The sequence below is a fragment of the Anser brachyrhynchus genome, assembly GCF_964034855.1.
Source record: "Anser brachyrhynchus genome assembly, chromosome: 2".
Taxonomy (NCBI): Eukaryota; Metazoa; Chordata; class Aves; order Anseriformes; family Anatidae; genus Anser; species Anser brachyrhynchus.
The window spans coordinates 390,743-403,335 of NC_137695.1; the positions used below are offsets into that span (position 1 = coordinate 390,743).

General features: G+C 51.9%; 1 protein-coding gene across 1 annotated transcript; it reads left to right on the plus strand.

Annotated features, from left to right (window-relative positions):
• The first annotated feature begins 1,441 nt into the window (after nt 1-1,441).
• ASB10 (ankyrin repeat and SOCS box containing 10) lies at nt 1,442-11,244 on the plus strand. Its single transcript, XM_080582579.1, has 5 exons — nt 1,442-1,881; nt 7,641-7,908; nt 8,464-8,968; nt 10,293-10,406; nt 10,636-11,244. The coding sequence occupies exons 1-5, from the start codon at nt 1,617-1,619 to the stop codon at nt 10,819-10,821; spliced, it is 1,338 nt and encodes a 445-aa protein (XP_080438705.1). The 5' UTR covers nt 1,442-1,616; the 3' UTR covers nt 10,822-11,244.
• Nucleotides 11,245-12,593: the final 1,349 nt, after the last annotated feature.

Below are 12,593 nucleotides of genomic sequence, written 5' to 3' on the forward strand. Positions count from 1 at the left end.
AGGAGCTAAGACTTCTTAGTTTGTCCTTTTCCTCATCTCTATAGGAATTCAGCCTCTTCTGCAATCTAAGTGCCCTGAGGCTGGAGTACATCTCCTCAGGGGCTCCTGTGAGTTAGGGCTGTTGCACTGAGTTCCTCATCTTGACAGAGGAGCCTCTCTGTTCTCTGTCATGCTTTCTCCACCCATTCTTGCCATGCTGTCCTCTCACAGGCTGCCTCCTTTGTTCAGAGACCTGGCAGTGGCTGATCCAAATGCAAGAGATGGATTGGAAGGTCAAACCCATTCAGTGCATAAGGAATTGGCTTGAAGGCTGAACTCAGAGAGTGGTGGTCAATGGCTCTATGTCCAGGTGGAGGCTGGTGGTGAGTGGTGTCCCTCAGTGGGCTGTCTTGGGAACAGTACTTTTTAATATCTTTATCAACCACATGGACAGTGGGATGGAGTGCACCCTCAGCAAGTTTGCAGATGACACCAAGCTGAGTGGTGCAGTCGGCACAACAGAAGGAAGGGATGCCATCCGAAGGGACCTGCACAAGCTTGAGAATGGGCCCATGTGAACCTAATGAGGTTCAACAAGTCCAAGTGCAGGGTGCTGCATCTGGTTTGGGGCAATCCCAGACAGGAGTACAGACTGGGAGAAGAACTCATTGAGAGCAGCCCTGCAGAGAAGGACTCGGGCGGTTCTGGTGGACAAAAAGCTTGACATGAGCCAGCAGTGCGTGCCTGCAGCCCACAAGGCCAACTGCATCTTGAGCTGCATCAACAGAGGGGTGGGCAGGAGTGGGGGGGAGGTGATTGTCCCCCTCTGCTCTGCCCTTGTGAGGTCCCACTTGGAGTGCTGTGTTCTCGTCTGGGGCCCCCAGCCAAAGAATGTGGATCTGTTAGAAAGGGTCCAGAGGAGGGCCACGAAGATGATCGGAGGGCTGGAGCACCTCTCCTATGAAGAAAAGCTGAGAGAGCTGGGGATGTTCAGCCTAAAGAAGAGAAGACTGTGGGGTGACCTCATTGTGGCTTTTCAATACTTAAAGGAAGCTTATAAAAAAGATGGAGAGTAACTTTTTCCTTGGGCAGATAATGATAGGACAAGAGGGAATGGCTTTAAACTAAAAAAGGGGGGATTTAGATTAGAGGTTAGAAGGAAATTCTTCACTCAGAGGGTGGTGAGGCACTGGCACAGGTTGCCCAGAGAGGTTGCGGATGCCCCATCCCTGGAGGTGTTCAAGGCCAGGTTGGATGAGGCCCTGGGCAACCTGATCTAGTGGGAGGTGTCCTTGCCCTTGGCAGGGGTTTTGGAACTGTATGTCTGCTGCCTCTGACCTGTGCCTCGTCTGTGCTGGTGACTGCATCCAGCAGCTGAAAATAAACTCCTGGAAGGCAGAGAGGTGCTGTAGGGGAGCTGCCAAGCAAGACTATTTATACTGGGTGAGTCAGGCCTGTGCCTGAATCCAGCCAGGCGCTGGGGATCTGGAATCTGGGAGCAACCCATAAAGGACACAGCCTTGGACAAGGAGCTCTTGGCTGCAGCTTATTTATTGTAGGGTTTGGGCTTGTCCTGTGCATTCCATGTGGTGGACTGCACCTTTCCCTTCACCTCTGCCGCACAACGCTCAGTGCAAATGGATGAGGAGCAGTTGGATCAGTGGAAGTACTCTCGACAAGTAAGACCCCGGTACCACCACCGTGAGTGCAGCCGGAGCCCAGCTGGCCAGGGTTATCTGAGAAGCCGCACGGAGCCTCTGGAGTGCCGGGACCTCCTCATCCAGAACGCGCTCTTCACTGGGGACCTGGAGAGGGTGCAGAAGTACTTCAGCAGGAACGCAGCTGTTAATCTCATCATCGAGACCAAGGGTGATGAGCTGCGCTGGACTAGTAGGAAATTTGGTGGGTGTGTGGAACTGGGATGTGTCAGCAGAGGTGGGAAATGCTGTGAACGGGGACCAGAGAAAGAGCACAGACACCCGAGAAAACTGTTGAGGGGAATACACAGTGGTGGAAATGGTCGTGGAAGAGGGACTTGGGGAAAAAAAAAGCTTCTGGATGAGGAAGGGGGATTCTAGAGCTATGCAACAATGTGTAGCTAGCTTTCTAAAGGAGGTCAGAGGTATGTCTGCTGGGAAGTGGTGAGAATATGGTGCTTGAAAAGGCTTCAGGAGCAGAAAAACATCAGGACTGTCCTGCTAGAGGTTGCTGGGATAGAAGTGAAATGTGTGTTATGTGATGAGTGTGCTTGGGTGAGAACACATCAGGTGGCATAAGGATTCTTTCTCTGTCTTGTGTCTTAAGTTGGGTCTGTTACTCTTGTTCATTAGGAACTGGAGCCTGTGACATGCTTTGGGAACAGGTTGTAGCAGTGTCCTTCATGCACAGCTCAGCCTGTATCCTGACTAATAAGTATAGCTGCGCTTTAGCCTTGTTGGGCATCTGCTTGGGCACCACATCACAATTCTGCTGTGGTGACTTCAAGGTGTGAAGCAGAGCCATTGCGATTCCTACTTCAAACACTGACTTTAGGAAGCTGCAGGGGGGGTTGATGTAGGAGGGTTAACACCACCTTTGCTCCAGAACAGAAGCATTCACACCAAGCTTAGTTTTGCTTTCTTTCACATGTAGAATTTGCACCCCTCAAGCTGTCAAGCTGTTCTGTTCTGTGAGATGGACTGGAGAAGGTGAGCAGAAATCTCATCTATCTCAGAGATGGTAGAAGCAAGTCTGTCCTGAGTGACAGGAGGTAGAAGCTGGTCATCCTTGGTGTTTCCTCCTATCCATGCACCTCATTGTACCTTGCCCATATGCATCTTGCAGCTACCACACATGCTTCTACGCTCTTTGATACCTTTTGCTTACATGCTCATCGGTGTCATCTGTGAACTTTTCAATAAGCAACATAACTGTTGTAGGCTCTGTCAAAGTTAACAGTTTGAAAGCGTGCATGTCCTTGCTGCTGCGTGATAGTAGCATGTTGCAGGCAGACACACAGAATTTAAGACAGTGTCAAGTGTTGAGGGGCCATAATTGCATCGCTGTTTTCTACAGAGGGCTGATGGTGAAAGCCCCAGTGTGCCAGAATGGAAGAGCTGTTGATGAAGGTCACTTGCCAGAGGTGTGGGCTCTTTTCAAGTGTCCCGACACAAGGCGATTGAGCACATTGATAAAGCTTGATCATGACTAAGTTTTGTGGGAATTCATCCTAGCAAGAGACAAAGAGATAGGGTGGGCTTGCAGATGCAAATGCTGATACTTCTTAGGTGGTGAAGATTATTTGCTGAGTTCCAAGATTTTTACGTGTCTTTTGAATTGTTACAGTCTACTTAGGAAGAAAATACAAAAGTTGGTGTAACTGAGACCACTTGTCAGAAAACTATTAATTACACATTTTTAACACATACCTGGTGTTGGGCTGACAAACACTTTAACAGCAAGTCAATCTGCTTGTAAAAATTTGTGCCCCACAGAAAACTGGACAGTTTATGTAAAACAACTTCACCCAGAAATTGCTTTTATCACCAAATATTCAAGGTGTGAAAAACCCAAGCAAGCAAGTTTGTTCGGCAAGCACAGACCAAAAATGTACTGCAAAATGTATCAGACAAGATACCTAAGACTTTGGTTACACTTTACTGTGACCTGTAGGGACAATTTCCTAAAACATACCAAGACAGTGACCTTAAAAATGGATTCTAGTGACCTGGTATTTCTTGAGTCATCCCTAATGATATTTTAAGGAGCCCAGAGGAGCTGTAAAATGTACAGTGTTACTGACATTAACTCATGCAGTCTTTTGACTCCCTGGCTATGCTTTTATGATTGGGAAACCCAGTCTCTTGTTGTATACCTGTTTATATCTTCAGGGAAATTGAGGAGCCCATGAGGTAAGGAAATCTGCCAAGGGCTTCCCTCTTTTTACTCTCTCATGCACTACATTATACCTAGACTACTGGTACTGAAGTCTGCACAGACAAAGGATGCTGGAGAATGTCAGTATAGAGTGTGGTCATTTATTTTTAAGGAAGTTTACTGCATGTGGAAAAAGGGACAGGCCACTGTGGAGGAATATAGGGACACTGTCAGAGTATGCGGGGATGTGACAAGGAAGGCAGGGGCCCATTTGGAATTAGATCTGGCAAGGAATGTCAAGGACAACAAGAAGGGTTTCTTCATATACATCAGTAGAAAAAGGAAGACTGGCAAAAATGTTGGCCCGCTGCTGAATGGGGTGGATGCCCTGGTGACAAAGGATATGGAGAAGGCAGAGTTGCTGAATGCCTATTTTGCTTCAGTCTTTACTGCTAAGATCAGCCCTCAGGAATCTCAGACCCTGGAGACAAGAGAGGAAGTCCAGAGAAAGGTGGACTTCCCCTTGGTCAAAGAGGATTGGGTCAGAGATCATCGAAGCAAACTTGACATCCACAAATCCATGGGCCCCGATGGAATGTACCCACGGGTGCTGAATGAGCTGGCCAGTGTTATTGCTAGGCCACTCTCCATCATCTTTGAAAGGTTGTGGAGAACAGGAGAGGTGCTTGAGGACTGGAATAAAGCCGATGTCACGCCAGTCTTGAAAAAGGCAAGAAGGAGGACCCAGGCAAATACAGTCCAGTCCCTCTCTACTCAGCCCTGGTGAGGCCCTACCTGGAGTGTCATGTCCAGTTCTGGGCTCCCCAGTACAAGAGGGACACAGAGCTACCAGAGTGGGTCCAGAGCAGGGCTGTGGAGATGATTAGGGGACTGGAGCATCTGTCGTAAAAGGACAGGCAGAGAGAGCTGGGCCTGGTTAGCCTGGAAAAGACAAGACTGAGGGGAGACCTCATCAATGTGTACAAATATCTGAGGGGAGGGTGTTGAGGGGATGGAGCCAGTCTCTTTTCAGTTGTGCCCAGTAAAAGGACGAGAGGCAACGGGCACAAACTGACGCACAGGAGGTTCCAGCTCAATATGAGGGGGCACTTCTTTACTGTGAGGGTGACGGAGCACTGGGACAGGTTGCCCAGTGAGGTTGTGCAGTCTCCTTCTCTGGAGATATTCAAAACCCGCCTGGACGCCATCCTGTGCAAGGTGCTCTAGGTGATTCTGCCCGGCAGGAGGGCTGGACTAGATGATCTTCAGAGGTCCCTTCCAACCTCCGCCATTCCGTGATTCTCATTACTGGGAGGGGTAAAGTTCCCAATTTTATACTCTTCTCTGGTCTCCAATGTAATTGTTGCTTGGTGGTTTGCTGGGGTCAGTTAACGTGTTTTAGCTGCAAAATCTGAATAATTCTATGACAAAAATTTAAACACAACTGGTCTTCTAAGCAGTTTGGTGTGTTTGTTAGAACATGTGGTCTGAAAAAAATATGGTGACAAGAACTGTGAGCAAAGTGTGCTATTCTGTAACCAAAGTAGGGGCAGGATGGGTTTCTGCCACTAAGTGGGGACAGGAACAATGCTGCTTAGGCTGAAAGGAAAACAGTGAAGGAAGTGTCAGAGGATGGAAAAAAAAAAAACAGTACTAGAACTGAGCAGGAGCTCTCTGCAAGGCTGAATTTCAAGGAAAAGTAGGTAGAAGTCTAAAGGGTAATTACCTTCTATGTTTTCACTTCTCTTGTAATGACCTTCCCACCCTTGTATTATTTCTAACAGTCATTTGGCTTTAAGCTTTGATCAAAAAGAACTCTCCTGGGACTTGTTTAAAAACCTGTCTAGTGCCATGGGCTTGGGTGGAACTAGCAAATGAGGGCGCAGTGCTGGAGGGAGATGAGGGCTGGGTGGATGGATGCTGCAGGTGCGTGGAGGCAGCTGAGTTGTGCTGTTGTGGTCTGTGCAGCAACTGGGTGACGATGCAGGCTGCTCCCTTTCTCTCCTTTTAGTGGTGTTCTGTGTCATCCTCTACCCTACCAGCTACACTGCTGCCCTGCCCTGCCCTGTATGGGGGCTTCTCCTGCGCAGCCAGCGGCTGCAGAGGCACTGCTGCCTGTTAGGAGTGTCCTGCCCTGCTTCTTGGCCCAGCCACTTGGTCACAAGTTTTCCCAGAATAGAGCGGCTGAGACCCGAGCTACTTTCCAGCCTGGGCCAAGCAGCGATGTGACAGGTCCTCACTCCCAGGCAGGCAGCCCTTCGGCACGGAGCACAGGGCACTGGTGTGGCTGTGCCCGCAGGCTCCGAGCCTGGCAGTGGAGGTAGCAACAAGGCCAGCCCTGGCTTCTGCTGAGGGGCTGGGTGCTGCAGCATGGGTAGCCTCACAGGCAGAAGGGATGAGCATCAGGAGCCCATCTGCACGCGGAAAGCAACGGGTCCTGCACAGGCCTATTGGCACGCCCTGCTGGCTGGGGACCGGGGGACCGTGGCTGAGGTCCTCAGCAGCCCTCAGCACCAGCTGAGTCCCAGTGTGGTGTTTGACACCAGCAACCTGGAAGAGTGGAAGAACTATCGCTTCAACTTCCGCCGGCTGAGTATGCAGGGGCAGCGGGGCCTGCTGAGCAGGGGCTCAGAGCCGTTTGCTTATGCTACAGGGCATTACTGCTGCTGGGATTGTGTGTTATGGGTGTTGTTTTGGCTGTGAAGGAGTGGGAATGGGAGTTGGAGTACTGGGATGTAGCTGGGTCCTCCTGCGTGCACGTGTTTGGGAGTGCGAGGTGTGCCCTGCATACCCGCCCCTTCTAGCAGGGGCTTATGCAAGTTTTGGAGAAACTCAGGGTTTCCTCAGCAAATGCAGGAAATTCAGGCTCCAGGTTGTGCTCCTTCTGTGACCAGACCTGTAGCCTGGCACTGAGTAAGCGCCTGGTCTGTGTGCAGCCTGTGCTGGCTACTGGGGCTTCTGATTCTCACTGTGGGTTGTGCTGAGCAAGGAATTGTCAAAGCTTTGTGTTGCGTCCTTGAGATGGTTCAGTCTGAACCTAGCTCTACAAAAAACACTGGGTGCATACTGCTTCTGCAAAAAAGAGATGAGAGCAAAGCAGTGTCAAATGATCCTGCAGTCTAGGGCCTCCAGCCCAGCCTGGAGAGGCAGCAAGAAGCACAATTTAAGGAGCCCTTTTTCTGTAGCAGCTGCAGACTATTGCCAGCAGACTGCACCAGCGCAGCAGTGGTTCCAGCTGGGTCAGCGTCTTTGAGAGTTGGCAGGTTTCAGACCCTTGTTCTGCTGTAGGCCCTAGATGACCATCTCTGCTGAGGCTTGCGTGCCTGTGCCATACTCAGGGCTCGTCTCTGTCTCCTGGGTATGTGGCAGCCTGCTCTGGAATCCTTTTGTTTTACTGCTTGTTTCTTCTATTTGTGGTGCTTCGTGCATGCTGCTTTCAGCCCTGCCTTGCTGCTTTCAGCCCTGCTTGCGCCCCTGGGCCCTTCATCCACTGCTCTCCTGCCAACAGAAGCCCTTTGCTGCCTAAATGAGCTGCAGGTGAAAAGTCCAACCCCTGGGAAGGGCCTTGGCTCTGAGGCTCTTGCTTCTGAAAGGCCACGCAGCCTCGGGGCCAGAGAGCAGCAGTCCTGTGCCTTTGACATGCCGGTCCCAAGGCAGGGACCTTGGTGACTAGCAGGAAGAGGCAGGCAGTCCCTTGAGGGGAAACCCCAGATTCTCCAGAGAGGATGTACATCGGGTACCCTGGGCAAAAGGACAGCTCTGGGCCTAGTGCTGGATGTGACTCCCTGACCTCTCTTTCTCTGCAGGACTGTGGTCTCTGAGCTATGAGCAGGAGCTCACCACGCCACTGCACATCACAGCCAGCCGGGGCTACGCAGATTGCCTGCGGCTCCTCCTGCTCAGGGGCGCTGCCGTCAACTTCGCACCAGGGGGTAAGACTGCCCTGCATGAGGCTTGCGCAGCAGCCAGTACTGACTGCGTGAGCCTGCTGCTCAGCTTTGGTGCTGACCCTGAGGCTGTCTCTGAGGATGGCTACAAGCCCATGCATCTCTGCAAGAGCCCAGAATCCATCGAGTGAGTTCTGCTCAGGGGGTGCAGGGGGCCTCCCCTCCTTGAGCCTCATCCTGTGTAGAAGGGGTCAGTACTCATCCCTGCAGGTGTGCTGGTGGTTGCAGCGATGGCTGCTGCATGGGGTGGCCTCACTGCATGCTCCTGGACCAGGACCACCTCTGATGTCCGACAGATGACGTCAAGCTCCAATCCTCAGAGCTGACGCAGCTGAACTTGGTGCTGCCTCCTTGCTACCCATCAGCAGTGCAGAGCTGATGGTTCACACTGCAAAACTTTGGGAATGCATGTGCAGATGGATGTGGGTGCTGCAGACTCTGGGTGTGCTGGCACTTACTAAACACCTGTGGAAAGTTAGGTAGAATTAGGGTGACAGTGTCTCTGCTAACCAGTCATACTGGCTTAAAACCACTGCTCCAGGGCATGAGGAGCAGGGATCTGGGGACTCTTGGGAAATGTGAAAGCCATGGGACGGTACAGAGAAGGGGACATGGGGAGGTGGCAGGTAGGATAGGAGAGGTAGGATAGGAGTCTGTCACTGAGTCCTCTTGGCCCACACAGGTGCGTCCAGCAGCTGCTGCAGCATGGTGCCAGTGTGAACAGTCGGACAGAAGAGGAATGTGATACAGCACTGCATGTGGCAGCACGGCATGGCCTAATAGACCACGTCCGTCTGCTGCTGTGCCATGGGGCAGAGCTGGAGGCAAAGAATGAGGAGGGGCAGACGCCACTGAATGCTGCCTGTGCTCAGCCCCATCAGCCCCAGGACATGGAGCGCTACTACAAGGTCTGCCAGCTGCTGGTGGAAAGTGGTGCTAGCATCAACGCTGCAGACAGGGACCGTCAGCACCCACTTCACTTGGCCTGCAAGAATGCCAATGCTCAAGTAGCGGAGTTACTGCTGGCCCGGGGTGCAAACGTCAACATCATGAACTACAGTGGGAACACGGCACTGCACAATATCCTGCAAGCAACTGCCTACAAGCTAGATCACCATCCAGAGCTTGTGGTGCAAGCCCTGCTCAACTATGGTGCCATCCGCATCTGGCCTGGCTCCCTCCTCAAGGTGCAGGGCTCACAGCTGTACTGGGCATGTGGTGGGAAGGGAAAGCTATGAACGTTGGGGCCTCAGTGAGAAGAAGGATGTGCCTGTCACAGCAGTGCTTGTTCTGCACCAGCTTGCTTGCTGTCCTTCCTGACTCTCCCAAGGACTGGGGGAGAGGGAAGGGGTGTTACTGGTAAAGGATTCCCTGAAGTTTTCTCCAAGAGCGTGTTCTCCCGTAGGGCACTCCTGCACCTGTCTGCCAAGCTCTATGGGCAGTCCCTATACAGTTTCCATAATCACTTGCCCCAGAAAGTGCTAGCCCCCTTACTCTCAGGTGGTGTTTCTCCTCTCTGGGGCATACCCTCCAGCTCATGCTGCCTCTGCAAGACATAGCAAACAAAGGGTTAATTTCTTGTCTTAATTCCTGAGCAGTGCAATAATTACCCAGCCCGGAGATCAGCAGATTGCTCTCCCCTTTGGGAAAATACAGGAAAATCAACAATTAACACTAATTAATCTCCTATTAACGCCAGATAATGAGGATCACTCGTACAGCCGGAATAGACTCTGACAGCTACTGCTGGCCTGGGCCGTAGGGAGTGGGAACCAAGACCCACGGGGACTCTGCTGGGTGCAGCTATGCATGGGTGGGGCGTGCTCCCAAGACTGTGCTGGTGGCATAAGAGACACCAACACAGTGTGTTCCTTGCACCTATGTCTGTTGTGAAAATGTGGGCACGGTACACAACAGAGATTTGTATTGCATGAAATATTTATGGTTTCTTTCTGGGGCTCAGTGTAGTAGCTGACGAGCACAGTACTGGGACCACCATTGTGCACAGCACAGGCTGTCTGCGGCCTCACGCAGAACAGGCACAACGCAGCCCTGAGACCCTTGCGTAGCCCTCATGAGAGGCGTGGTGTGTTGCAGCAGGAGCTGCACACAAAATGGGGGGTCTGTCCTTGCCCCAAACAGCTCTTGTTCTGACCAAATGCGAGGAAAGGAGCTTGGCATAGAGCAGAGGGGCGGTTGCTTGTGAGCTGCTTTTAGCGGTAGGGCAGGTGAAGGGCTCTGCATCCCAGCCCCATGCCTCAGCCCCTGCAGCTGAGCAGAGGCCGCAGGGCCCAGCCGTGCTGCGTGTGCGGGCAGTTGGGTGGTCGCCCCGTCTGCAGGAGCAGTGCTCTGGTGCTTCCCACCATCAGTGGCTTTGATCTCCCAGGGCAGCGTAAAGGAAGGATGTTCATTCTCCAGATTTACCAAGGTTGTTTTTGAGCATGTGCAGCTTTTTCGAAGGCAAAAGTGTGTCCTGCAGGACTGGGTTCATCCGCTGTCTCCCTGGCGCAGGTGCTGCGGTACTGCCACGCCTGCCCGCGTGTCATCGAGGTCCTGATGAACAGCTATGACCATGTGCGCGTCTCCGCAGACTGGGTGGAGGCGGTTCCAGTGGAGGTCGTGCAGGTGAGAGAAGGCACGCTGCTGGCTGGGATGTGGGACATGTGGGATGTGCTGGGGGAATTAGGACAGGGCCAGGCTAGGCCGAGTGCCTTGCAGGACAGAGGGCAGCGCTGTTGGGGGTAGGAAGGGTGCAGCTGGGTAGCTGAGGCAATGGGCTGCCCGGCTCTGCCTCTGCTCCCGGAGTAGGATCTTCAGCTTTGTCTGCATCTCATCCTCTCTTCTCTCCCTGTAGAAATACCCAAGTTTCTACCAGTCGCTTTTCTCGCTGGAGCAAAGACCTCGCTCCTTGCAGCACCTGGCTCGCTGTGCACTCAGGACCTTCCTGGAGGGCCGTTTGCTTCCAGTCCTGTCCCAGCTGCACCTGCCAAGCACCTTGCACCGGTTCCTGCTGCTCAGCTTTGAGGATGTTCTCTACTAAGGGCTGGGTCTTGAGTCCCACCGTCTTTCTGTGCAGATGTTCCACCCCTACCAGCACAGCCTGTGCCTTTCCAGATAACCCCTTCCCTCCTGCCATACCATGTCAGCCCCGCTCTGCCAAACCTGCTGCTGTCCCTGCCAGCCTTGTGCTCTGCCTCCTGCACCCATTTTGGGGCATTCTATTCACCAGCCTAACGAAGACAAGCTCCGGACTCACTGAGAAAAGCAAGAGATGAGGATTAGGGCATTTTGTGGGACCAGGAGCAAATGTGCTGGATTGATCTCAGTTTTTCTCAGATCTCCAAATTCTAACTGAACCAGGAGGCTCTGCTGCCCTGGGCGTTTGTTGGGATCTTGTCTTTTGTCAAGTAGTTTACAGTTTGTACATAAGGGAGTTTGGAATAAACCCTAGTCTTTATGCCTACCAGAGTACAACTTCTGCCTTGCCTTGAAGACTGCCTGATAGGGCTTATCCACGTGACTAGCCATGCGTAGCAGGAGGTGCACTCAGACCTATGCATTCACCTGCTCCTCAAAGGACCAGAAACAAAGTATGGTGGGTGTAGGACCGAGGCCTCCGAAACAAACACTTCCCATGCCCTTGCAATGTCTGAGGTTGTCCTGCTTAGGGCAGGACAACAGTGCTCATGACAGTACTGGGGACGTGGGTGTGGGGCGAGGAGGACGTGCACCTTGAGAGCACCAGTCCCCTGGGTACAGAGCAGATGGCCCCTGTGACAGCCCAGCCAGCATCTGCCAGAGCCTGATGCAAGGCCACATGCTGGTGCCTGGGCTGTGCTGCACTGTGAACAAGGTAAAGGGTAACATTTGCTTCTGCAATTTAAATTCGAGTTTATAAAGAGATCAGAGCACTAACCAGCCTTTAACAATTTCCTGGAAGCTAATCCTGTTTCTGCTTCTGCCTCAGGGAATGCTTGAACTGCTGCTGGCTGGCAGAAGATGCACTAGGACAGCACTGCAATGTGCTCCTCTTTGTGCACTGGTCTTCTGAGGCCTCTTAATGTCTACATCAACACCAGGGCACTGGAACACACATATCTGAAGGCTAAGCAGTTTGACATACCCAGAGCTTCTGTCTTTTTCTGCTTCTGTGTGGATACAGGGCATAGTTCTACTCCCCTAATTATCACCACCTTACACAGCTAGTCCATGCTGCTCTGAACTAGCAAGCTTGAAATAACTATGTGAGTTTCCTTGTGCCATTCCTAGTGCATGCACACCAGCGATGCACCACAGCATGAATGCTAATGGGATACAATAGGGATGTGTGGTTCTATGCTCACAAAGTGTCAAGAAGCTGGTGTTGACAGTCTGTGTGTCCTGGTAATACACTCACACTGTAAAGATGGTATAACTCAAAAAGGATTAACAACCTGCTTTATGACATCTATGGGCAGGGATGTGAGATATTGGCTTGAAGTGATGTACTAAGACTGTCTGCAAAACAGGGATGAGGGGAGCAGGGAGTGAAAGCTTTTGAATACCCTGGATAACAACCATTACTCATACAATGCATCAGGAACGCATTTGCCTTGAACCAGAGCAGGAATCCAGCCTGAAGTCACCACCTCCCAGCTGTCCATAATCACATGGCTGCTCAGGGTGATCTGTTTATGGGAGCAGGGCCCATAGCCTTGGTATGAAAGCAGCCTGCAGACCAGTGCTTGGGGGGGCTGGTTTACTGTCCTTCTTTCCAGCACTGTTCTGCAGCAGTGTTTGTTCAATAATGTGTACTCAGCCACTAAGATAGTA